Raw genomic sequence first — 24,323 nt, 5'->3', positions numbered from 1 at the left:
AATCTAAACACTAACTTAAAGCAATGATCACTTTCTTCCAACTGCATAGCGTTACAAACGATTTGTCTTAGTGGTTAACATCTTTATTTCTAATACGGACATCCATGTTCATTTCTCGGTGGAAATTCATGTAGTTCGGAGACCATGATAAACTATAATGTATATCTCATACAGGCTAGAAGCAGGAAATGAATTAATCAAACAAATTAATAAACGAAACTAAAGACGCTCCGAATAGTATAATAAGACAAACTTAGTAGTATTTCGGAAATGGCATTGCCAAATTATATATCACCGGAGGATCTAAAAGAGTATATATTGCAATCTATCAACATAATAATAACCACTGTGAAATATTCTGAAATTAATATTCCGCACAAGTACAACAACGCAAGATGATGTCCTTTTAAACTCGGATTACGATGTAATTTTATACATTGGTGCAGTGGTTCACAATCTTTTATGATTTACAACACACTTTACTGAACGCCCACATTAGAATATATTTGTTTATTTTCTTATTAATAATAATATAAATGATAACAGTGTAATCCTGTAAGTAACTATATAAAAGTAGAGATTCGATGTAATATTGAGCATTGCTACTGCTGCCGGAGGCGTTGACTGGTACAATCTGTCAGTTAATTAACTTTAAGTAATTATTCAATGCTTCATAAGTTTAAAATTCTAAAATTTAACGTCATATCCTATGGGACTGCGTGACACATCGGCTAGAAACCACTGGATTAGTATACAGACAGTGATTCTATCTTTCAACGTTACATTAAAAAAAAAAAAAAAAAAAAAACCGAGACAATCTAATTCTATATCAGCATAAGATGGACTGCGAAGTTTGTTTGTAAGTAATTTCCCCACAAGTATCATGTAGAAATTAGCCTGTGACTACAACAATGCAAAAAGAACTCCAGTCTAGATGTAGAACGCGCTGAAGAGCATTATAAATGAGATGATCATTTCATTGCTAGGCTTATGTTACCTATGTAGTTCCTATATTGTGGAGTTTGATCTAATAGATAAATTGTTTCCTAAAATATACGATTTTCATCATACGTTCATTTCAGTATATAAGATTAACACTTCGCTTGTAGCCCCGCGTAGTGCAGTTGCTAATGCTCTCGCCTTCGGTGCGAGCGGTCCCGGGCTCGATTCCCGATGGGGGCGCTCGGTCAAAAAAGTGTAAAACGCTTTTTCAGGCCAGCAACCCTGAATGAGGTTTTCCTCATTCACACCAGGCAAATGCCGGACACTTCGCTGTTGGAATAATCAAAATAAAAATCTCATATTAATTTATATTTGTTTGGCTTGGTAGTCTTAGTGATTTAAATTGTATTCATAAATAATAAAGAGAAATAAATGTGCCTCTCAGAAACGCCAGCTCAGCGCAAACATCTGTACGCCAACACAGCAAATATATTATTAATTGTAATCCATTTTTAACTGGATGGATTACAATATTTCAGTATCATGTCAAACATTCGATTCTAAAAGAAAATTTCTTCAAAACAGTATTTCTAATACGAAGTGTATTCCAAAACATAATCCAGTAAAAATAAATAAATAAATAAATAAAATAAAATAAAATAAATAAAACGTTCGTATTTCAATACTTCTTATATTTCGTCTAGCTTTGGTTGACTATTTAAAAAGAAAATATTCTTGCTAAAGGATGTTAAAGTTTGCCAGTTCAATATATTGTCACTTGTCTTCAGTTCTCTGACAAGTAAGAACAGTTACGACGGATTACCTCGATGTAAATTAAGGTTCTATTTAATTCAAATTCACCAATTCCGAAAGACACGTTTTTGAAACATATTAAGGCAAATGTAATGCTCAAATATCGGCAACAGATGGCAACTCGTATCCCTTATCTTTCCAATGTACTTTGTAGAAAGTGACAATATTCAAAATTTAATTTATTTATACATATTTCTACGCAGTAATAGCATCTATGGGTGTAAGCATGTCACTTGTGAAGGATGACGACCCTCGCCGAGAACACTACCGGAGAAAAAAAGGACGCGGCCTGGGATTTGTATGTGAGGTACTACCCAGGCAATTGCATGCTGTGGATGAGGAAAGCCTAGAACCTCACTTAGAATAGCTGACCTGAAAAAGTTGTTAAATATTTTCGACCGAGTGTCCCCACCCAATATTCAAAATAACTGAACCAGTTTCGAAAGGTGAATATTCTGAAGTCAATTTGAATTAATAATTAGAAAATAACCCGTGCATTTTTTTTTTTTTCCCATTATTCTGTTTTGTTCGCAGTACAGAGCACTTATTTTTGCCCTTCAGAAGCATGCTTCCAACAATAAGTCTCCCAACAAAATATCACAAAAGTGTACAGATTCTTCTCTAATTATTAATTCAGTTTGTCTTTGGACAAGTTTGAACATTAATATCTTAAATTTGATTGAATTATTGTGAATATTGTGGCTTCCTACAAAATACATTGGAAAGATAAGAAAAACAAGCTGGCATCTGTTGGTGATTACCGCTTATTTAATTTGATCTGAAAATAAAAACACGGAATTACAATTTGATCAAAGTAACTGGTATTAAACATGGCATATAATGATTGACAATCTGATACATTTAGAAGGGTCTGACTAAAGAAAACAGTGTTTTGGAAGGAGAGTGATATGACTCTTATTGTGAATTTAGTTGGAAATTAACGTGTCAAAAAACCTAGCGGAAAGGCTGTGAACGGTTAAAAAACTGGAAGTAAAGGGATCTATAGTAATCATAAAACCTAGGGATAATAAAATATAAATCAGTTCATTTCACTAGCTACGTACACTACCGTTCAAAAGTTTTAGAACACTCCAGATCTGTGTAAGCATGTACTATGGACTTAAATTATTTTAGCATGAGAAGTCTGCCGTTGTGCGTTAGAGATACTTCTGTCTAACACTTGGCGATAGCTGGATCGGAATCTGAGAGATATTGCAGATGATATATATGAAGAATATATATATATATATATATATATATATATATATATATATATATATATATATATATATATATATATATATATATATATATATATAAATTCTTAAAATGGATATAGAACAAGACAATTTGTAATATATATTGGATACTATAAACAGAAGTGTGTAAGGTGAGATAACACATTAGTTTTGTTTGAAAGATATAGACATACGAGGTTAGAAATTCGAAACGAAAACAAGTTTTTACATGTTTTGAAGTTCTTTATATATTATTAACATTTAATAAGCCGAAAGTACCATATTTTCAAAAGTACTCATGACGACCTAGGCCTTCTGCTTCAACTGTCGCTCAGAGGGTGCGTGCATGTAGTGGCCGTCGTTGCTAATCCAATGAGCAAAAATTGAGCACATGAAACGATTGTAAACACACTTCAAAATATAGTATTTTTGGCTTTTAAAACGATAACATAACAAGTTATATATATATATATATATATAAAACAACAAAACTTGTTTTCATTTCGAATTTCTATCAGTGCATTTACCCCATGTCTATATCTTTCAAACAAAACTAATGTCAGACAATGCAAAACCACACTCGGGAATTCTATCATTCTACTTACAAATTCCTGTAATTTCTGAATTTTCTTTAAACTTCCAAGCTTTCGACTCTCCCCTGGAGTCTTGCTCACGGAGGTTTATAACAGGAAGTACAAGAATAGAAACATCAACAAGGAATAAAAATAGAACGGACTTGCTAAAGGGAAGAGCTGCGTTGTACGAAAACACGTTGTCAAGTACGTCAGTAATCTCCAGATGATAATGATGTAAAGTAAAAAACCATATTAATGTCACCTTTCTTTCCACACTTTTGTTTATACTATGGAATATCCATTATAATTCGTATTTTTGAGTGTCCATTTTAATAATTATAATAAAATACATCATTGAATATCTCTGGGATCTCGATTCTACTGTCGTTATTTATTTATTTATTCATTTTTTCTTTCGGTAGTACGGTAATGTAGCATTATTGAAGATTTTAAATGTGAAATGACAAAAATCAGTATAATGAAAATAATAGAAAATGAAGTTTTTACGAAAAGAAGAGTAATTTAATAATGGATAACTGAACAGAGTTAAGGATTCATCCAGTACTTCGAATGAAGTATTGTACCATGCGCAAAGAAAGCAGACATTATTTTTAAAAAATGGAAAAAAATCAAAAGCGATAAAAACCAAACGAATAAAGGAAGATAAAGTTGAAACTTACTTCTACGGGGAAAATGATTCTTCACGAATGTAGTTGTTCCAGCAACGTGAGTCTAAAATGCATAAATAAATAAAAATTGATGATGGTGAAAATTTATCGCTAAAACGTCTGCGACTGCTTAGCTGAGTGCTAGACTTTTTATCATTACGATCACGCTAGTGGGCCTCGTAACACTGTAATGTTGGTACGAGCGTCCTTACTTTACACGGCAACTCTTGAACGAAAGCTATTTCTGATTTATTTATTTTTACAATAGTTAGCTGGAGCAATTATTTGGGCTGAGTTCTTTCATGGAGCCAATTTGGCTAAAATCTTCACAGGTGACGTGACTTTAACGCTGGCTATCCGTATTTCATATCTCATACATAGAAATATGTGCGTTTCTTAGGATGGCATTAGTTTTATTTATTTATTTACTTATTGCAATAAATAGCCAGAGCGATTATCTCGGTCAAGCTCATAAATGGAGGCAACTCATTAACTAATTCATGGGTAACGGTGGCCACCCATATCCCAAAAGCATGGAAATGTGTTTCGGGTGGTCATCTTTACTGTCTTTCCCAGAGTTTATTATTAACATACATACTACTGTTTCATTAAGTAAAATTGGTGGTAATTAAAAGGTAATAGACTAGTTATCACTACGAGAAGTTGTATTTTGAACGATTGATAGAATTTATCAAGTCTTAACTGATGGTCTATATTACAACCGAATAACTTATACGTGGCGACAAAGTCAGCTGGAGGCCCCAGTGTACGGAAGCTTCTCATTAGACACTGGACCTATCAGTGAAAGAAGAATACTTACGACTACTATCATATAAACGTTACATTATAGTACACAACGTCTAAAGAAAGGTGTCACTATTTAAAATTGACAATCATTAAAATGACATGTCAATCAGTTCTTCAGCTATTCTATTTAGTAAATTTTAATTTTGGCTTAGTTTCATTGACAAAATCTCCCAAAGTTAGACGAAATGTCAAAAAAATCTGTTTTAGCATACATAAAGGTAAGATTAATCTTATTACTTTGCAAGACTTTATGAACTTTAAGTAAGAATCATAATATCGTCCGCTTTACAAAACTGCAGTTCAAATCTGATGGAACTCCACTTCGATCTAGAAATATTACTTTCACGTAATAAATCAAATTTAACACTGATAACATATATTTTTCTAGATTAAAAACATGTATAAAATGAATTTAGAATTTTTCCTAGCAAATAATAACAATAAACTTCTTTTAGAATCCTCGATTATTATAGATTGTCATACAGGACAAACGTAAGTTCTTCAATTTAATTTCCACTTAAAACTTGTTAATGTACTTTCATAAATTATATAAATAGCACATTTAATGAACACTCAAAAACACTTGTCTGCATTTAGAAACCTACACACTATTTATTACCGAATTGTATAATCTTTACCTGCAGAAAGTAGGAACAATCCAGTCCTTGTAGACTTCTTTTCTCACTCTATCTGATGCTTCGTTCTTCCTATTACCACGACATGCTTTAAAACGAATCTTGAATTGTCCTCTGACCTAACATCAGCTCTAACAAGAGAAACTTAGCAAGACGTAGTCAAGAGTTTCGATGCATTCAACCATGTTTATTCATACGAGAAATATATAATGAAAGAAATATAGACAAATGGTTCTTGTTCTCTGATGATAATATCATTAAAAATGATGCAAAAGTAAAGCGATTACCACCTAACGATAGCTGAATATCTTCCGAGTTCTTCATTCTCGTATATGAAACTACTCCATAAGATTATAAAATTCAAATATATGTATGTATATACATAGACAAATAGAGATAACAGATTTATTTTAGTACTTAATTCTCTACAATAAAGATAATGAAACTCAAAAATGAAAATATGTGACTGGGCTGGGGATCAAACCCGAGTATCTGGCTTACCGTAAATGTGATGCTAGTGTGCTCATTCTCCAGATTTGCCTCACATTCTTATTCTTGAGGTTAATATTCAAATGTTCAGCCAAGATCACTTTAATACTATTATGCTTGTACAGGGTAATAGTATGTTTTACTTGCCTATTATAGACAGGGTGTCTACTAAAATTCCAAAATGAAATTTCGTGACTTTTTCTTTATCAAACCTAGGGTGCAAATTAGGCCGAATTTTCATGCATGCAATAGAATACTTTGCTTGCGATTCAGTAGCGTCTAAAGCCCATCATAAAGACATTTTGATGGTGAATTTTGACATTTTATAGAACAAAATGTTCTAGTATGTGCTTATATTTGTACAGATAAAAAAATTCGTGACCCAAAAGCTAAATTTCGTGACTTTTTCTTGACTTTCATGATCGTTTTCTGATTTTGTGACTTTTTCATGACTTTCGTGACCGATACACACCCTGATAGATCATAGTATGTAACACCTATTACACTTGAAATTATATAAACATTATCACTCAAAAGATACATATTTTATTACATGAAAATATACTCAATTTTTGTTTACAAAAAAACTCAAAAAATGCTCACTGTTTCCGCCTTTGAGATACGATAGACTGTACTCCATTTTGTCTCATATAATTACGTCTGAACATGTCATTGCCGCGGTAAGACGGTTGAGAATTTCCTGAAGATCAGCACACACTGGGAGCACGGATAGTATATTCCACAAATTCTCACAAGAAATCAAATAGATTAAGTACTGGCTCGGAAGGAGGAGCAAAAACATCTCTTTACGCGAACTGTTCGTCCACTGCTAGTTGTGGCAAACTTGCATTGAGGTACTATCGAACTTGGTAGTGGTAGTGAGGTGGGCAGCTGTCGTGTTGATACATGTTATCATACTTGTCTTCAATAACCTTTGAGATAAGCCAGTTCTCCAAATAATCTGTGTACGTAATCCTTGTGATGCTGAGCTCTAAATGAAAACAAATCTATATACCGTAATCTTGAAAATAGTGAAAAACAATACACTTCCCATGGCTGTTGAACATACTCAACGAATGTATGGAAATTATGGATCCCTATATTTACGTATTGTGTCAATTCACTGCTGCACTCTATGAAAGGTGGCTTCAACACTAAAGGTAAGTGAAAACGCGAAATCATCAACTTCAAACCTCTGCTACGTTTCGATGTAAAACTGAAGACGCATTTCATCATCAATGCTCAAAAGTTTTGAAGAAGTTAAAACTTGTAAGATTTAACGTTCAACCTCTTCAGAGATTTCACCACATTGTTAGTTGGGAATGTCTACACTTGTACCCTTCGTCGATTTCCAGGCATGCAAGCATACGTTTGTCTGGTATGACCCATAGGCTCTGGTAGTTCCGACCAAGTACCGGGTCATGGAATTCTTGTTAATCTTCAACAGTTTTCTTGAGATTGTACTAAAAATCGTTGCTGTACCGCTATGAGGAACAATACTTTCACGTAGTAACCACAAATAATGCCTTCATACGCTGGCTCAGCGCCATGTTTACTACTTCTACTACTACTTCCTGATGGTAATTACAACTACCCGTGGTCTGTGTACGAAACAAACTACCCCTTCGTCATTGCTATAATGTACTGTTATGTAGTTTAAGAATAACGTTTATGAAATGTTTTAGGAATTATGTTATACATTAATGCATGCATTTCAACGCACTATTTCGTATTAAAAATCAAAATTTGTTCACCTGAGTGATGCGCCATGGTGTTAGAGAAAGTTCCAACATATCGTGTGGTCTGTGAAGAGCATGCTATTACTCTAGACTTTTTCTTGAACAGTTACTTATTCCATTTATTTTTTCTTCCCTTTGGTATGCAGGAAAAAGATATTCTTAACATATAAAAGTAAAAAAAAAAAAAAAAAAAAAAAAAAAAAAAAAAAAAAAAAGTATAAATTGTCATATAAGACGCGGATACTTTTATAAATCTATTTATATTCAGCATACAGGGTTCTCTACTTGTTGATTTCAGAAGCGGAGAGGCTCACAAATCTATTAATTTCTTACTTCAAGTGCTAAATATGTATCTTTTTCCTAGAAACAGAACAAAAAATAAATGTGAAAGAAATAATCCCGAAGTACATGCTCGTCAGAGTAGATAGGAATAAAGTCAACGATATATTGGAGATTTTGCAAACGCCATTACTTGGGTAAACGAACTGTATCACCAGAAAACAAGATAAGTACACAAACTGAATATATATATATATATATATATATATATATATAGTTTAATACTTTCGCTAAACGCTCCACCATATCGAGAAGGAGAAAGTAGGAAGAAAAAAGGAGAAAAATTAAAGAACAGCTAGAATCAGTTATCTAAGGTAGTACAAAACTACTCCGAACACGAAATGAAACAAAAACACAAATGTAGGTAATAATAAAAGTTGAAGACGTGTACAAAATTCAAGGTCTCAACGTAATAAAAATGATAATGAAGTGAGAAAGTGCATGGTGCAATAAAAATAAACAAAAGCAACGAACGGAAAATAAAATGTCCACATAACTGAGACAGAACATGAAAGAAATCACGGGAAAAAGAGGGAAAACACAGGATGGACAAAGTAGTAAAATTTGTGCTGAACACGTGGTTGGAACAATGGAATCTAGAAGCGCGAATTGAAATAAATTACTTACCAGAAAACGCAGAAGACAACTGAGGCGGCATAGCAACATGACACCCAAATGAACATTTCACAGCTACTCTTGTTCTTTACTTTAATGAATTATTTTTTCTCCCTCTCTATATGATGAAGCGTTTAGGAAGAAAGCTTACTATATACATTTTGCTATGGTGACTTTATTAACTTTTTGGGGGACAGGGGTAATTCACTTCCCATTTCCTTTTCGGTATTCCTTTTTTTCCACACTAATAAACGTCACGCGTTACTGCGGACAATGTTTTGAGTTTTTTCTTCTCAATCTTTCATATAGAATTCGTTTCTCAGTCTCGCAATAAATTCAAACACCTTGGATAAGTATCTTAGTGAACCACTTCTATGCCTTTTTCTTTTCTTCTCGGTCCAATATCAAAAAAGCTATTACACTTGTTTAATTATATTAAGCGAAATATAAAAACTAAATTTCATGTCTCTAAACTTCGGCATTCTGAGATGAGGACATCTGCAGCCTCTATCGAATTTACTACATCGAAGCCCTTCTACATCGAATTTACAAAAGTCTTTCCTTAGAGGTACCTTATGTCGCAAAACCTGTGTACTGTTCATATTCAGATATCTAGATACAGCAGTTTGGCCTAGGCAATAATAGTCAATTACAACTTCTTATGGGTGTTTATTAATATATAGTGTCACTTTCTCCAAGCACAAATAAATTGTAGTATGGTTGTGGGGTCCAAACATCTAAATTGACTTCACACCGGTTTGCGAGACTTATTATATGGCTGATATGAATAAGCCTGCGTAGAAAAAGTAGTTAACGCACAGTGTAATAAAATGAACCGACCTATCCCACAATTTTTACTCTTTGCATTTTAAGATTTCAAACATTCAAATCTGTTAATTAAAATAAATTATATTTCTGTACTTAAATTTCTTCACTTATTTGTGCTTTCTGATTGACTTGTCAGTAGATAGTAAGAAGTAATACAGGGCAATTGATAATGAATGGTACAAAGTGAAAAGTTAACTGTAAAAGATGTAATGAATTTATTGTGAAAATAACGATGTAAAATGAACGTTAAACTTTCTAATTTTTCTTTTTCTTTCTTTTTTCCAAACACTCAGTCACAAATGTTTGATGTGGGCCCTTTCCGAGACGCCCCAGATGTCTGAACAATATTCAGATTCTTGCCACAGCCATGTTTGCTTGTGCTTCCCTCTTGCATAAGCACTGTGTCTCCTCAAAAATGTTTCACCCACCTTGAAAGGATATGCCAGTACGGAGGTTGTTTACCAAATTGTGTCCAGAAATTTCTCTTGCCGATCAAGTTATAACACAGTCATTTCCAACACGCCGGTGTTTGAAGTCGAAGCGGACTTTTCTAATCAGAACCAGGAGAAAGAGAACAGATTTTGCGCAAAAATGGGAAAGGAGCGAAGTAAATGGAATGGAATGAAACAAGTGTTGGCAGTGTACGATTAGTTAATCAATGAGTAATGTATCTGTAAAACTACCTACTACTCCTTTTTATCTATCAGTATTGTCTTCTCTCAACGTTAGGTTTGCGCCTTGTCCTTGCTCTGAGTGATTTACTGAAAGTCCGAGTAGCAAACTGAACTGTGACGTTACAAAGTATCTAGTTGGAAATGACTATTCTATCGTATTCGAGCACACAGGAAATTTTTTCTAGATAATGCCGGGAGTTGAGTTTGCATACCAGCGTCGCTTATAAGCAATTACGGTAACGGCAAATTCTTCCGTGTTGCCAAATGAAACTTGGAAAGATTACCTTTCGTGTTACTTCGATATGCACAATAAATTCATTACAGCTGTCACGGTAGCTTTTCTTTTGTACCACTTATTTTGAATTGCCCTGTATTACATAAATTAGAGTTATCAATCCCGCATAACTCACTTGACTACAAATCAAAAACTATGTACCACAAAGCACAAAACAGTGGCAAAACAAAGATGGAACAGTCAGTGTGCAGCCACTAGTTTTTCTTATGTTATTCCCTCTAAAATACTATATACTTACACGTTTTGTATAAGATAACACTATTTGATAGAAACAAGATTAAATTCATGATAGTATTCGATTGTCGTGATCAAGTTTAGAGATAAAGACAGAAGTTAGCTTTGGGTTGTATTACCATGTGACAGGGATGGGAAACAAGTGAGTAGAAACAAAATGAAATGCTCGGTCAATCTACGTTGAATTAATGAAGGACGAACAGGAAAAGCATTACGATTTAGACTGAGATAACGTGGTGATGGGACAAGGACAGTAAAGAGAATATAACAAACAATACATAAATAAAAACTACTAACAGGTAGTAAAAAGATACACTAGCAATGAAAATGCACTTTTGTCTGAAGCTACAAATCCCTCTATAACTGACTACTTAAGTCAACACATAAAGACAGCAAAGAGATCTAGACTAGTTACTGATTAAGTATTGCATATTCAGGAAGTTTTTGATTTGTTTTTCTATCAACAAAACATATAAGATTCTCATTTTATAGCTGTATAATAATGTTCTCTAGACAGTGTAAAGCACATATATTCAAAATCTATCGATTTTTCCGAAATTTAGCAGCTTACAATACTTGATCGTGTAACAGGATGCATATTAGTAATTTAAATTTGTACTCATGAAACCATTTAAATGATAAACGGCAATTCGAAGCAACGTTTCAATGAGCACAGTCGTCTTCTTCATGTGTGCTCCTTACGAAATTATGCAGCTTGTAGAACTACAAATATTGATCAATTTCCTCCCTTGTACAGAAAACGTTAATGATTCTTGAATCTCAGCTGTTAAAATTACTTGTCAAAATTAGATGTCTGCTAGTTATGTGCAGTCAACTTGAATATTCCACCTACCAAATCATCTGAAAAATACATCTTAATCTGTGGTGTATTTTCTTACTTGCAAATTACCAGTTATCAAAATGATATATATGAGAAAAAAGATACGCCAATACGAACTAGGCATCAATTTGATACGGAAATCTAACAGCAGTGATTCGGGAATCATTAACGTTTCCTTCACAATGAAGAAAATGGTTCAAAATATATTCTTCTACAAGCATCGTAATTTCTTAAGGGACACGCATGAGGAAAGAAGATAAACGGTCAGTGAAACGCTACGTCGAACTGCGTTTACCATTTGGGTGCTTAAGTGAGCACAAATTTAAATGAAGCTGCTTCTTTATACGACTTATGTTCCAGGAAGGGGGAGAGATGCATTATATATGAATTAGGATTATCAGATTATGAGTTAATTAACTTTAAAATTTTATATATCCTCATAACCTTAATTTACTTCCAAAGTATCTCCTGCTCCTTTCTAGAATACGGTTCATAAAAAAGCTTGGTTGCCTAAACAAAACCAAAAGATACTAGATAAGGTAAGCATTACACATTTAAAATGGTGTGTTGTAAGGACTAAAGTCTCTTCCTATGAAGGGGACTATATGACTTAACATGGTATACTGTAGTTTGGATTATTCATTCCAAAATAAATATCAGTTATATAGTAAACGGAAATTTCGCAGAATAAAAACAACTAAGTTGCTATACCATGCATCAAATTTCAAATATCGCAGACATCATTATGTAAAGGCATCCAAATATTGAAGAATAAAGTTGTTGAAATAAAACGCTGAGATATGCTATGAATATCTTTAGATCTATAGGTACAAATGAGGCACTATAGTGCAGCAATTACATTTTGTAACAAACAAAATGTTGCCTGTCTAACGCAATATCTTTTACCCGGGAGTTCAGTTCAAGAGAACAAACAAATAAAACCGAAACAATAAATACTATTTGAGATACTACTTGGTGTTTCACATGATGAGATTGAGGAAACAGCCAAGATAATTTTATTACGATAAACACCTCCGGGATATATCATGCAATCGCCAATCCATGCATTGAGTTCCAACAGTATAAGATTTTGACAATATCACAATATAAGGATTTAAAATTTCGAGGCTACTGCGCACCATGTTGATACAAAGAATTACTAAGTTTATAATTAAATACAAGAAGTAGATGTACTCATTACTCGCACATATTCAAAGCAAACTTGTCTTTAAATTTCGAAGAACGAACGCGTAGTAAAATATATATAGTATATTAGTTAAAAATATATATATAAAATTAAAAACGCCATTATACAACGTACGGAATTTGTTTACAGGTGTATTTTATAGCATTCACAAACTGACTGATCATAGTTTACACTGAATTCTCAAGTATCCGAGACGTCGTTACGAAAAGAGCAGCCAACTAAGAACAAAGTTGTTGAAATAGAACGCTGAAAAATACTGCACACACTTTTAGATCTGATACACCAAGAGTGAAAAAATGCATGACTGGATCGGTATTCGAAATCGAATCTCCGGCTTAATGTGCGTTAACCATTACGCTACCCAGTTTGCTCCCTGAACAGTCATATCACTCAAGAATTTGCATTTATAGAGGAACTGGTGTGATATAAATTTGATTATTTCCTCTACTTATCATATGTAATTTTCAGATCTTAATTCAAATGTCTCTTTACTCATTTGTGGCGCCACCTACCTGATCGCTTCAAAACTATTTTCCTGCTAGTTAATATTTTTCTTTTCTTCCAACTTGTTCCTTTCTCAATTTGATGAAGCATTTTGCGAAAACGCTCATACTATACCTTTTATAGTGTTTGACTATAGTTTCTTTACTTTCTGGTAATAAATTCCTCTGTTCCATCATATTATATATACATACTAGCTTCTTTACAATAGTTCACAGTTATCTATGGAGATGCCTCGCGATACCTTCATCAACTACATTGTCAGCAGACTGTTCTCTACATCCCAACATTCTTATCATCGAAAAACTTGCAGGGTAACTTGATATGCAATCCTCTAACAATACCTTTATCCAGAACAAAAACAATCTCTCAGCTTGTATCCATTTAAGGATTTGTTGATAACATTTCAATACTACTATAAGGTAAGAAATTCGTTTGATTATTCAATATGTACCCTATAGCATCTTTAAACTAAATTAACTTCCATTATCCATTTCTTATTACATTACACGCCTCAATTATTTTCTTCTAATTATCTCTTAACATTGTACCATTTTTATATGGTGTGAATTACATAAAAACGGAATTTTCACTTTTTGCATCTTCCTTTACGTATAACCAATAGTTATTGCAACTCTAGGTTATCACACACACACCTCGTTATGTGTAGCCTTAGTGGAATAATTTTCTTGGTTTCAGTGTTTTTCTACTCCCCGATTTACAAACTATATTAATCATATATACATTACACCTCAGTTTTCGTTTATTAGTGGTTTCATAATTAGGTATAAAGGGCCCTCTTGTGAAACTTTAAAGGGCTTAACACAGCTATGCTAATTGTTTACCGTTTGTCTTGCTATGATATATACACGTTTCAATATATATTTGAACCATACCAGCAGGCATCTTTCCTGTAGCCATTTTGTTTTCCTATTTTGTTTAAATATGCAATTCCCTATATTAAAACCTATTCTAGTAAACACTGAAAGCCATACTCCAAAAAAATAAATAAATCCATATACCTGTATACTTAAAACTGATGAACGCACTATCGTGTATATAGACTGTATCATAATGTGTGGAACGCATTTTCAAGATAGATAGTGCTCGTAAAAAATTATCGAAAAATAAATAATAAATACAGGGTCGAAACGGCCTCATTTATGACATAAGGACAGGTAAGAGTAGGGTAATGTTCACGAAAATGGTTTAGATGTTGTATGAGACTAATAGTAAAGTTTTGCACCATTAATTGAAGACCCCTCTTTATCTTAGTGTGGAGTCTTTATATACTTAGTACTTAGATATATTTTCCAATCACTAGAACAGTTGTTTAATTTTCCGTTGATAATATTCATGTCTGTTCTTCAATTATGCGAACTAATAATGAATAAAGCAGTTTGAGTATTAGTAGTACAGAAGCTAGCATTAGAGGATCACCATCACCGATGGCTACATACCAAAGACTACTTTAAGTAAATGTTGACTTACATATTAGCTCATATTGTTGTACATTCAGATTATTGCCCTTTTACTATCTTTCTCTTTTTTTAAATTATTTTACGTATTAACGTTGACCCAATTTGATGGCAACCTGATCTGTTTCTTAACAATTTTCTACTTATTTCTACGAACACTATTTGCTCTGACAATGGATCCCCAGTATTACGATACATCCTACGCACTGTAAGCCCCACCGCAAGATCTCAGTATATTTTTGTATAACGTTCTTTGTAAATAATGTACATTATCTTCGTAAATAACTGCATAAATAGGCAATGATTTTATTTTCCATTTTTATAGTCACTTTGATTCTAGAGAAATTTAATACATATGCTATAATAATAATAAAATAATAATAATAATAATAATAATAATAATAATAATAATAATAATAATAATAATAATAATAATAATAATAATAATAATAATAAATTCATTCTTATAGTAATAAAACTAACAAAAGTCCGTATTAACGTGAATCCCATGCTTCGGAATCGGTTCTCCGAAGTAGCTTGTAGAGGGCTCAACCAAAATTTCAATCTTTAATTACGAACAATTACGTATCACACGAAGTTTTAGAACTAGATTATTTGATTAATTTACAAACCCGATATTTTATTTTCTGTTAGTATGATTCAACAGCAATAATTGTTGGTATTGTTTATCAGCAGATTTCTTTCTTCTCATCTGTATCCTGTGTACAGAAAACAGATTAACAGTAGGAACCATTTGGCCACAAAATTAATTTTATATATTAAGTAATGAGTACACCTATTTCTTATCTATAGGAAAGCTCCAGAGTATTTACGATGTAATTAAGTAATTGTACTATATATATATCCTAGAATAGTGTAATATACAGAAATATATTTACATACATGAAATATATACAAACAATGGGCAAATGCCTATTAAGTAAGAACAGAAAGCCAACCTCTTTCATTATGAAAGAGGAAAAAGAGTTTAATTTTTATTTACAAGACTGAATACGTAACAGTTTTTCAACTAATGTCTTTTAATTTACCCTCTGAAATCCTGATGGAACCGGAGCACTTCCTGAAGAACTTTCAACTTGCATATCGTTCTCTGGAGATGGTGTCCTTATTTCACTTTCAGTGGTAACATTTGAAGGCTCTGTTTGAACTTTGGTTTCTTCATGATTGCTACTCCCCTCATGCTCGTTTGAAACACAACCAACACTAGTTTCTGAGGGGGTCACTGAAGAGCATCGGCTAAATCTTTTGCTATCTTCGTTCAAGTCTATGGAATTCCCCTTCGATTCATGAGACACGTTCGAACATATCTACAACACAAACCATTTAAATGATCAATCGGCGATATAAGATCTCAACGAAAACTATTTACACTAAGAAAGCAATTACCGTAAAATAGAGTTACTTGGAAAATCTGGGGCTATTTGGAAAACTGGCATTTTTTGTATTATGACAGATACGTCGTTTTCTTCCAGACCAATTAAAAGTAGGCACCTAAAAGAAAGATGGATGGTCATATGTGCTGTGTCTTATTTTAGACTGGTCTAAAAATTCTCACAGCAATTGATACCTTTTTTTTTTTAATTTTCTGTAAATTGTCCGTGTTTCCGTAATGAAAAGTGATTTTTTACCTGGTTGTGCTAAATATTATTGCTTTCAGAAGTTTCCTAACGAGGCGAATTATTTTACATTTCCACTTCCTTTCTGGGCCTTTCGTTTTTGTATTAAAAATGATGATATTAATCAGGAGATAGACAACGATGACATTATTTAAGTTCTGCCTGAATCTACCTACAACCGCAGAGACCAAGTTGTTTTTCCAGATGACTGCAGCAAAGAATTTCAATATGTGAATTTTTGTTCTTATCGTACTGTGTTACATTCTTCTTCTTCTTCTTATTATTATTATTATTATTATAACAGCGCGATATGATACTGTTGCAAAGAGTTAACGTAAACGTACACTTGTAAAAAAATGGTACCAGGTAAGTTTGTAAACCAATGTAAGACAATTACTGTTCTGATACATACATAAATTTCAAAAAATTATGTAGGGCATGTTTTAGTGTCTTAAAGAAGTCTCGAGAGCTTATGCTGTATTGGCATTTGCGGAAATTTCCCTTGCATTGTTTGAAAAACTACCAATTATAAATGCATATTGCAAAAACATTTTTTTTAACTGATTCTGTAGGCCTTCAGGAAGACAAGCTTACCACTGTAGTTTGTCCCATTCTTTCCAAATAGTCCCATTTTTCACACAGCTCTTACTAGTATGAAAAGACATATTTTTCCAAGTAGCCCCAAAAGCGAAGCTACTTGGAAACAGCACATTTTGGCTCCTGGGAGGCTTCAGACTGCAGAAAAAGTTAACATGGACCAAGCTCTTTTAATATCACAAGAAGAAGAAAAATTAATTGCAATAAATGACAAGGGGTAATATGAAAAAGAAAGAAAAGAAACTTTCCAAGTAACCCTAGTTTACGGTACATTAATATAGTAAGATAAGTTCACATCCTTTAATAAATTAAAAACTATAGGTTATTCACCTTTGTGTACTCAGTTATATTTCAGGATGATCATCATTTCGGTTACCATTCTACAATCAACCGCTAGTCCTTCTCATCACTAGTTGAATCCAAAATGTGTATTTGAAGAAATTGCTTTACCTAATCCGATAATATATATGTTACTACATTTTTTTAAGTACAAATATCTATATACAAACTTACATAAGTGAAACACACAATCTAAAGAAACGGTATCATAATGAAGGAGAATGTGAATTTTACTTTCTTTCCAAATTTGTAAATAGATACCTGTACAGTTCTTCCTTTTTTTAAATCTAGTGATGTAAATATCTTCATTGTACAATCAAAGAATTGCACAGTTTAGATCACACAACATAGATTACGATAGTAGATTCTTCAGGATATATGATGAACATTTTGGATACAACTAGTGTCTGAGCAGGATCAGCTGTTGGTTACAGTACAGTAACCAAAATCATTGTCCCGAAAAATAACCCGAGCGCAGATAGGTACTTTATAGTTTTTGAATCACATTAATGGTTTACACAATGCGACAAATCCAGGTTCAAGGTACGAGCTAAATACTTTGATTATGCGAGCAGCAAAAATGGTTTATGATTGCAGAAGATTCGATTTTATTGTTTTCCTTCCTGGCAACTAAGAAACAAGATTACTCGAAAAACGAATCTCTGTACTGGTTTCTCAATTACCAATCAGTGCAAGGAACAATATTAAAGTAAGTAAAAAGGCTCGACTATCAGCAACAGATAACACCACGTATCCGTTATCTTTCCAATATATTTTGTTATGTAGAATTATTGAATCACTCTGAGAGATGAATATTTCAATTTTGTTCAAAGAGAAATTGAAATAATAATTGGAAAATAACCCATGCACTTTTTTATTATTTTGTTTTATTCATCGTACAGAGCATTTAATTTTACTCTTCAGAAGCATGTTTCAAACAATAAATCTCCCAACAAAGAAACAAAATATCACAAATGTGTATGTATTATTCTCTAACTGTTAATTCAATTTCTCTTTGGATAAAATTTGAATATTCATCTCTTGAATTTTATTGAATTATTATGGATACTGTCGCTCCTTACAAAACACATTGGGAGAGAGAGAAACATGCTGTCATCTGTTAGTGATCAGCGTTCCTGTAAACTCAACGGAAGTAATTACATTTTCCGCTCTGAAACTTCAGTTAATACCAGGGGCAACCAAAAGGTTCCCGGAATGTTGTTGTAGCTTTTTATTGCCACAATAATAAGTACACATTTACCTAATCGCCTTTAAAGTAGGCTTCTTCGGAAAACATTCACTTGCTCAACTGCTCCTGCCATTGCTGGAAACACAGACGAAAGTCCTCTTTTGTTATCTTCCGAAGTTGAGCCGTCACGTTGGTTTTGATCGTCTTCTATAGTGGCCAAATGGATACTTTTGAGGCCAAGTGTTCTTTACAGCACTGTCACCGTACACTGTTTAGGCTATCGAAGTCTTTGAATCAGATTTCCCCAATTCGCACATCAACTTGATATATGCGCGTGGTTTGAACTGCAACATTACGCCAACTGCTCACCACACACTCCTCCGTCCAGCTACACTACTTGTATACTGCCTGTTATGAACTGTTCACACATGTCAAATTCATAATTAGACAACTTAAGGACTGTACTGTACAATAGTCATTGTGATTGCGTCATAAATGTCAAAATTACAACATTCCGGGAACTTTTTTACTGCCCTGGTAGCTTCAAATGATTGAACATAAAACTTTTCGGCGTCTCTGATGTGTTTAACTTGAGAGAGACTAAAAGTCAACATAGTTGTAGGCCTATCTAAATCCGGTGATAACGGGAAACTCCTTGAATTACTACGATATAGCAGGTTACAATTTACCATCTAATATAATTATCCACCATGCATTATAATCACCATCTAACCCTTTCGTCTTGATATAGGAATTATCTGCTTTAATATTAACCACTAACTGCAGTCTCTCTTCCCTTCCTTCTTATTCTCCCACCACACTTTCTATCAAGTTCTTCTTCTGCAACAATGCCCACTTTTGAATTATTTCCAATTATGCTCTGTTCTATTATCCCAATTCCTGATTTACCGTTCCAACCAGCTTGGTTTCCCATTCCTTATCTACATACAAATTTCGGAAAACTGGTTTTACCCTGCATTTTCGTAATATCCATAACAATTCATTCAGTGACCAGAAGAATAAGATTTATTCCTCTTAAAGATCTCTCGCCACTGCTATTTTTGCTTTTAATTTCTCATTCTCATTTCAGATTTTTATTGATTTCACTTTCTGCCTAGATACCGAAAACTAATAACCAGTTTTACTTCCTTCTCTCCGACTCCTATAGTTGTTTCAGCAATCTTCATTACAATTACCACTGTTTTCATCTGTTTCGTACTTATTTTAGTCTCCTATTTTTTCACGAGCTTTTACTCATATTTTTTAGCATCATGTTAAATTTCCCATTCAGACTGACAACACAATATCGCCTTCAAAGCAAATCCATTAACCTTTTTACTTTCTATCAAAGCAACCTTCTGTCTATTCCAATCTTTCTTCAGCCTGTTTACACATATACAAAAGTCCACTCAGCTGGAATTCACGGATCTGGCCAATTTAATATATAAGAACGTGATGATAAGTAGTAGTGATTCTAACATGGCGACAGAATGTTCCAAACACGTTATATTGGGTGTTCAAAAGTTTACAGCTGTTATCTTAATAGAACAGTAATTACACCAATCGTCCAGAGAAGCAGCTATTCCCACAATAACTGGTCGTATAGATGAATATCTGTCTGGGTATGTATCCTACGTCCGTTATACATCTTGATATAGTTGGACGATGATTGCTGTCGGAGCCTCGCTGGTCCCTCACCTACCAGATAGGGCTTAGGTCCGAGACCCAGCATGTCAGGGTAGGAGGCGAATATCGAGGCACTGACTTTGCACTACAGAGAGGAGCGTTGTTCTGCTGAAAGATGAGATCCCCAAAGTGTCCACATAAGGTCGGAGGACAGGACGACGATGTCACGAATATAAGACGCACGAGTCAAACTCCCCTGAATGAAGGCCAAAGGCGATCAAGACGTTACCATAGTGCCAGATGAGTCCTATATGGGAAGAGTGAATTCGCACTGGATTTTCCCGCTCATCTGCACGTCTACAAACATGTACACTACCGCCACTGTATCCGAGATAGAAAATATTTTCATCGCACAATGTCACTGTCCTCCACTCTCCTCACCAAAGAGTCTTTCCACATACTACCGGAAACAGGTTAAGGCGACCGGAACGATGCCTATGTCCAGGTGCTCCACAGTGGGTTGCGGGGCACTCTTGATTTTCATCGATACACCATCGACAGACCACTGGCATATCGCAACCAACACGGGTAGCAATTTTGATAACGACACATGGCCTCTTGCAACCCCACTACAAACCAGACACAAAATCATTTAGTGCACAACAGGGATTGTCATTACAGACACACAGACTCTGACCTACACACAACGGATTCACATACAAACTACACGTGTTATGTTTTCGACGACCTTGAAGCTACTAACAGTAAGGCCTCTAGAAACATTACGATCAACCTGCCTCTGTGGTGAGTGTTGTGCTCGAATCTTCAAACAGTTGTGTTCGGTTAGTATGATCTTTGCAGATGTAAGGTCTGTTGTGTAAACTTTGTTCCAATCGGACGATGTACACTGAGGGTTTTTAAATAAAATGAATTCCAACAATGATACTGAATGACGAATATTCCCGTCGAACAGATCTTGAAATTCCAGTATCATCTGTCATTCCTTCTCTAATTCTAAATGGTTAAGTCTCATACGCAAGTTTTGAGTTTTCAATATTTTTGTGAGTTTCAACTTTTACTCGTTCATATACTCTTCTTTCTAATATTTAAAGCAGAAGTCTCTTCATGGGATGTCAGACTAATAGTTCAATGCTCTTCACAACTCCTATTCAATTTCTTAGGTAATGGAATCTTAGCTGATTCTAAGAAATCTTAGTGATCTCCTGTATCAGAAATTTCATTACGAACTCGTAAAATTTCTTTCTTCTTCCTCTGTACTCTTAATAAGGTAAATAGGTATATTATTTAACTCAGATGTTGCAAATCTTTTCTTTTATATACGCACAAGACAACACATACCACTTGTTGAAATTATGCATGCATGCTTACTTTCCTCTCTACCTTAGCGACTTACGTAAATTCTTTCAGTACAATTAACTATAGATAAAATATTAATTCCAAGATGTACGTGAAGAAATATATGAAGGTCAGAAGTGCTTATACAGAATAAATAAATAGAGAGGGAAAACAAGTACATATCATATCTGTTGTTAATTCTGGTATATGTTACATTTTTAGTTCCACTTGCAGGCATATTAGACGCACTTTTTACTTTGGAAATAAGTCTACAAGACAGAGTGCGTCTAATATGCCGATACACTAATTTTTGGCTATTTCTATTTCCACACGCTTTCCAATTCTGTGTTCCTTGAGCCTTACTTGCTTCCGTACGGTATGCAACAACATTCCAGTTTCGCACAGTTCTTCAGTGACTCAGTTAATATCAATAGGCCTTCTCAAACAATATTGTAACCTTTCCAAAATATCATTTTATATTTACAAAAAATAATATACACTAAAAAAAACTTTTTTTTTTAATAATTAAAGAAAATAGAGTTGGTCTTATACGCTAGTAAATACGGCACTTAACTCTTGTATGCAAAAAGTTTACGAATAAGAGGGACGAGCTTTCATCGTATTGCTGAATACATTTCCCACATCTTCTAAATAATCTTTAATTTCGTCAATTTTCTTTTAAGTATTCATATCACTGATAAAAATCAGGCATTTTTATCATTACAAACTTCATTTCAATTTTCTTCGTATTCTGAGTATCTTGCTTCTTGATTCACGTGTTTAGGACAACTATCTCAGTTACGAACATTTGAAAGCAACTCTGTAAAATCTGCATTTCTCTAAAAATCAGGCCAGTATCATCAATCTTATCTTGCAGAATGGGCTTGGTACCCAAAATGTTAAAGAAATTATTTTCACACTTAGAAGTAAAATCTCAATTGAAGTATATTATGACGGCCAGCATCACAATTCCTGTTTACCCATGGAGTTAAAAAGATTTTTTTTTTTTTTTTAATTTTATACGCAGGCCGGATGAAACATGTGCTCTCGTGGGTCGCCATTTGACCACCACTGACTTTACAGAATCAAATACAATCTTTTAATGAACGCAAACTACAATCCACACAGTGCAAATATGCACTCAATTCTAATTTAATTATAATAGGAAACCTTTGAGCAAACTACGTTTAAGTTACTATCTATTGTATTAAGACATACAAAAGCACCTATACTGGAATAAAAAGGAAACTGTAACTCTGAATCGTGATAGTAGCGATACTATATGGAGAAGTGAAGCTTTCGCTTTAAACGGAATCGACGGCGACATCCACAGTGCTCAGAGTGTTGATATATAGATATTGTTTATCTATTCACTTGCTTAGTTTTCCAAACAATTTCTGCAATACCAACAAAAACGCCACCATCCACTTTATAATAAAATTAAATGACGGGTGGTAAACTATTAAGTGATCGACAAGTAACAAAAACACGAAACTGTTTGATGTTGTCTTCTAAGCGACAGACTCCTACAAAGCAAAACGTTCGATACTCTTGCGTTTGAGTTATCCAGCTACTTTACAATGAAGAGATGAGGGAGGGAGAGAGGGAAAATTCAGAGATATCACATAACTAATTCAGTAGGTTAAGTATTTGAGAGTTTCACGTCATATATATATATATATACAGGGTGTTTCAAAACAACACCGACAACGTTTGGGAGGTGATTCCTGACACCAAGATAAGACGAAAAGTATTACAGACCAACCTGGTTGCACAAATGCTCCCTTTCGGAGTTATAAGCTGCCGAAATCATGGAAAATTGAAGTTTAAAGGTGCATAGCTCCGAAACTATGGGACCTACCGTAGTCGGGTCAAGACTTCACTTACGAACTAATATGTGTTCTATTCAAATTTCTATGTTTCAGAATCCTGTGGAATTTCCGCAACAATTTTTATAGAGGTAGCTAGTGAGTGCTTCAAATTATATGCCCCTAGCCAAACTCCGTCTATAAAAATTGTTGCATAAATATCTTAGGATTCTGAAACCTGTAAATTTGGATAGAACACATATTAGGTCCTAAGTGAAGTCTTGACCCGACTACGGTAGGTCCTATAGTTTCGAAGCTAAGGACCTTTAAACTTCAATTTTCCATGATTTTGGCAGCCTTATAACTACGAAAGGAAGCATTTGTGCACCCAGATTGGTCCATACTCTTCGCCTTATCTTGGTGTCAGGAGTCACCTCCCAAACGCTGTCGGTGTTGTTTTGAAACACCCTGTATACACCTCCTGTTCAAAAAAAAAAAAAAAAAAAAAAAAAAGTTGGTGCAATTTTCTTGATAACGTAAATTCACTTCCCTATTTGTTGGAGAGGATGAATTTAAACTCATAAAATCTCCTAAAATCTCTGAAGAAAAAAAATGTTGACATGAATCTGTCTTTTCAGATTCCTTCACAACGAGCTTGCGAAAGACACAAAAGCCCCCGCAATGACCGAAGAGTTAGCTTTTATGTAGTTGATATTTTCTTGAACTTGATAAAGACATCAACGAGCATCGAAATAGAACTTTTACTTCTCCGGATACAAAAGAAAATCTTTTACAATTGAGTTATTTAATGTGACCTACAGCAACTATTAGCAATTACGTAGAAATACGATTT

At 33.9% G+C, this 24,323-nt stretch overlaps 1 protein-coding gene across 1 annotated transcript in view; it reads right to left on the bottom strand.

The window, feature by feature from the left end:
• The window catches only part of LOC145690660 (uncharacterized), a 147,445-nt gene that overhangs the window by 48,344 nt on the left and 74,778 nt on the right, over positions 1–24,323 (bottom strand). The window contains exon 10 of the mRNA XM_081765775.1: positions 15,968–16,246. Coding sequence (XP_081621901.1) covers positions 15,968–16,246 — 279 coding nt within the window. The remainder of the gene's footprint in view (positions 1–15,967; positions 16,247–24,323) is intronic.

This window comes from Thermobia domestica, chromosome 7 (genome assembly GCF_964235325.1).
Source record: "Thermobia domestica chromosome 7, izTheDome1.hap1.1, whole genome shotgun sequence".
Lineage (NCBI taxonomy): Eukaryota > Metazoa > Arthropoda > Insecta > Zygentoma > Lepismatidae > Thermobia > Thermobia domestica.
Note: the sequence above shows the minus strand (reverse complement) of the source record. Positions and strands in the feature narration are given on the sequence as shown.